This window comes from Propithecus coquereli, unplaced genomic scaffold, assembly GCF_000956105.1.
Source record: "Propithecus coquereli isolate 6110/MARCELLA unplaced genomic scaffold, Pcoq_1.0 Scaffold313, whole genome shotgun sequence".
NCBI classification, from domain to species: Eukaryota; Metazoa; Chordata; class Mammalia; order Primates; family Indriidae; genus Propithecus; species Propithecus coquereli.
The window spans coordinates 884,711-886,723 of NW_012148764.1; the positions used below are offsets into that span (position 1 = coordinate 884,711).

General features: G+C 37.8%; 1 protein-coding gene across 1 annotated transcript in view; it reads left to right on the top strand.

Annotated features, from left to right (window-relative positions):
* The window catches only part of GPRC6A (G protein-coupled receptor, class C, group 6, member A), a 25,451-nt gene that overhangs the window by 3,804 nt on the left and 19,634 nt on the right, over window positions 1-2,013 (top strand). Inside the window, exons 2-3 of the mRNA XM_012650125.1 lie at window positions 9-198; window positions 1,159-1,998. Of these exons, the coding sequence (XP_012505579.1) occupies window positions 9-198; window positions 1,159-1,998 (1,030 nt within the window). The remainder of the gene's footprint in view (window positions 1-8; window positions 199-1,158; window positions 1,999-2,013) is intronic.

Below are 2,013 nucleotides of genomic sequence, written 5' to 3' on the forward strand. Positions count from 1 at the left end.
TATAATAGACAACATAAAAGGAAAGAGGATCCTCTACAGGTAACACTGATTTTACAGAAGCCAGGCTCGTACAATGCAGCCAAGCATAGCAACATCAGATACTGGGAAGGCAACTCAGGTGTACTGAAATTTCACTGTGTGTTAGTATCAATTTCAACTTTCTCTTTTAATCTTAACAAGAATCCTATAATTTTACAGGTAAAGAAACTTTAAGTAACTTTCCTAAATTTATTGGAGTCAGGATTCTAACAGTTAGTCTGGCTCCAAAGCCTGTTGTCTTTCCACCATACCACATGGCTGCTATAAATAGTAAGAAACAAATTGCTGAGCAAATGACATGCTGCTGTTGCATCTATAGAAGGTGATAATTCTCCTTAGAATAAAATCACCAAAGTTATAAATCAGGTGAAACTTTGCATACATTATTAGGTAGGTCCTTCAAAATGCTAATGCTTATTTGACTAGCTCATGGATCGGAAAACCATAGCCCACAGACTGAATGTGGCTCTCATGCTCTTGAGTTGTCAAGCTAAGAATGGTTTATACATTTTTATAAAGTTTTAACAAAAAATACAAAAAAGAAGATATGACAGAGACCATATATGACCAACAAAGCTAAAAATATTTTATATCCGGTCCTTTACAAAAAAAATTTGCTGATGCCGGGACTAGAAGTTTACTTGACTGGATAATTTTACCCAGAACAAAACCACCAGGATTGTGATTTAGACAAGATTTTGCACAACATGGTGTCCCCAAATGCATTTTGCTTATTTGACTGGCTGCATTTTTCCTGTATTTACTTCTACGTATTTAAGTAATATTTATTATTGACACTGGCCAGAGATACAAGATAGATACAAATGAATTTAGAGGTGTAAATGGAGATAGGAGATAGAGCCTGAACCTTCAGACGGCATATACTATACACAATACGAAATGATTAGAGAGCAATGACTCTAAACCATCATCAGGTGCTAAGTATCATGACTTAAGCTATATGTAAAGTAGGAATTCATATAAGGGGAAGGATAGAAAGGAGCAGAGAACTTAGGAAAATGTTATGGAAACTCGTGGAAATCAAAGAGGGGATCACCTATTTAAGCAGCCACCTAGAACTCATCAACACCATAACTAAAAGATTCCATCCATTTCCAGGTGAGTTATGAATCAACTGCAGAAATCCTGAGTGACAAAATTCGCTTTCCTTCATTTTTACGGACTGTGCCCAGTGATTTCTATCAAACCAAAGCAATGGTCCACCTGATTCAGAAATCTGGATGGAACTGGATTGGCATCATAACCACAGATGATGACTATGGACGATTGGCTCTCAATGCTTTTGCAATTCAGACTGCAGAAAAAAATGTGTGCATAGCCTTCAAAGAGGTTCTCCCAGCCTTCTTCTCAGATAATACCATTGACATCAGAATCAATCAGACACTTGAGAAAATCATGGCAGAAGCCCAGGTTAATGTCATTGTGGTATTTCTGCGACAATTTCATGTTTTCAATCTCTTCAATAAAGCCATTGAAAGGAATATAAATAAGATCTGGATTGCTAGTGATAATTGGTCAACTGCCACCAAGATTACCACCATTCCTAATGTTAAAAAGATTGGCAAAGTTGTGGGGTTTGCCTTTAAAAGAGGGAATATGTCCTCTTTCCATTCCTTTCTTCAAAATCTGCATATGTTTCCCAGTGACAATAACAAACCCTTACATGAATGTGCCATGCTTTTGTCTGCCTGTGCATATGTCAAGGACAGTGATTTGAGTCAATGCATTTTCAACCATTCTCAGGGGACTTTGCCCTACAAGGCTAACAAGGAGATAATAAAAAAGAACTTCTTCCTGAGAAATGACTTCCTCTGGGATTATACTGAGCCAGGGCTCATTCATAGTATTCAGCTTGCAGTGTTTGCCCTTGGTTATGCCATTCGAGATCTGTGCCAAGCTCAAGACTGTCAGAATCCCAACGCCTTTCAACCATGGGAGGTACTAACTCACACA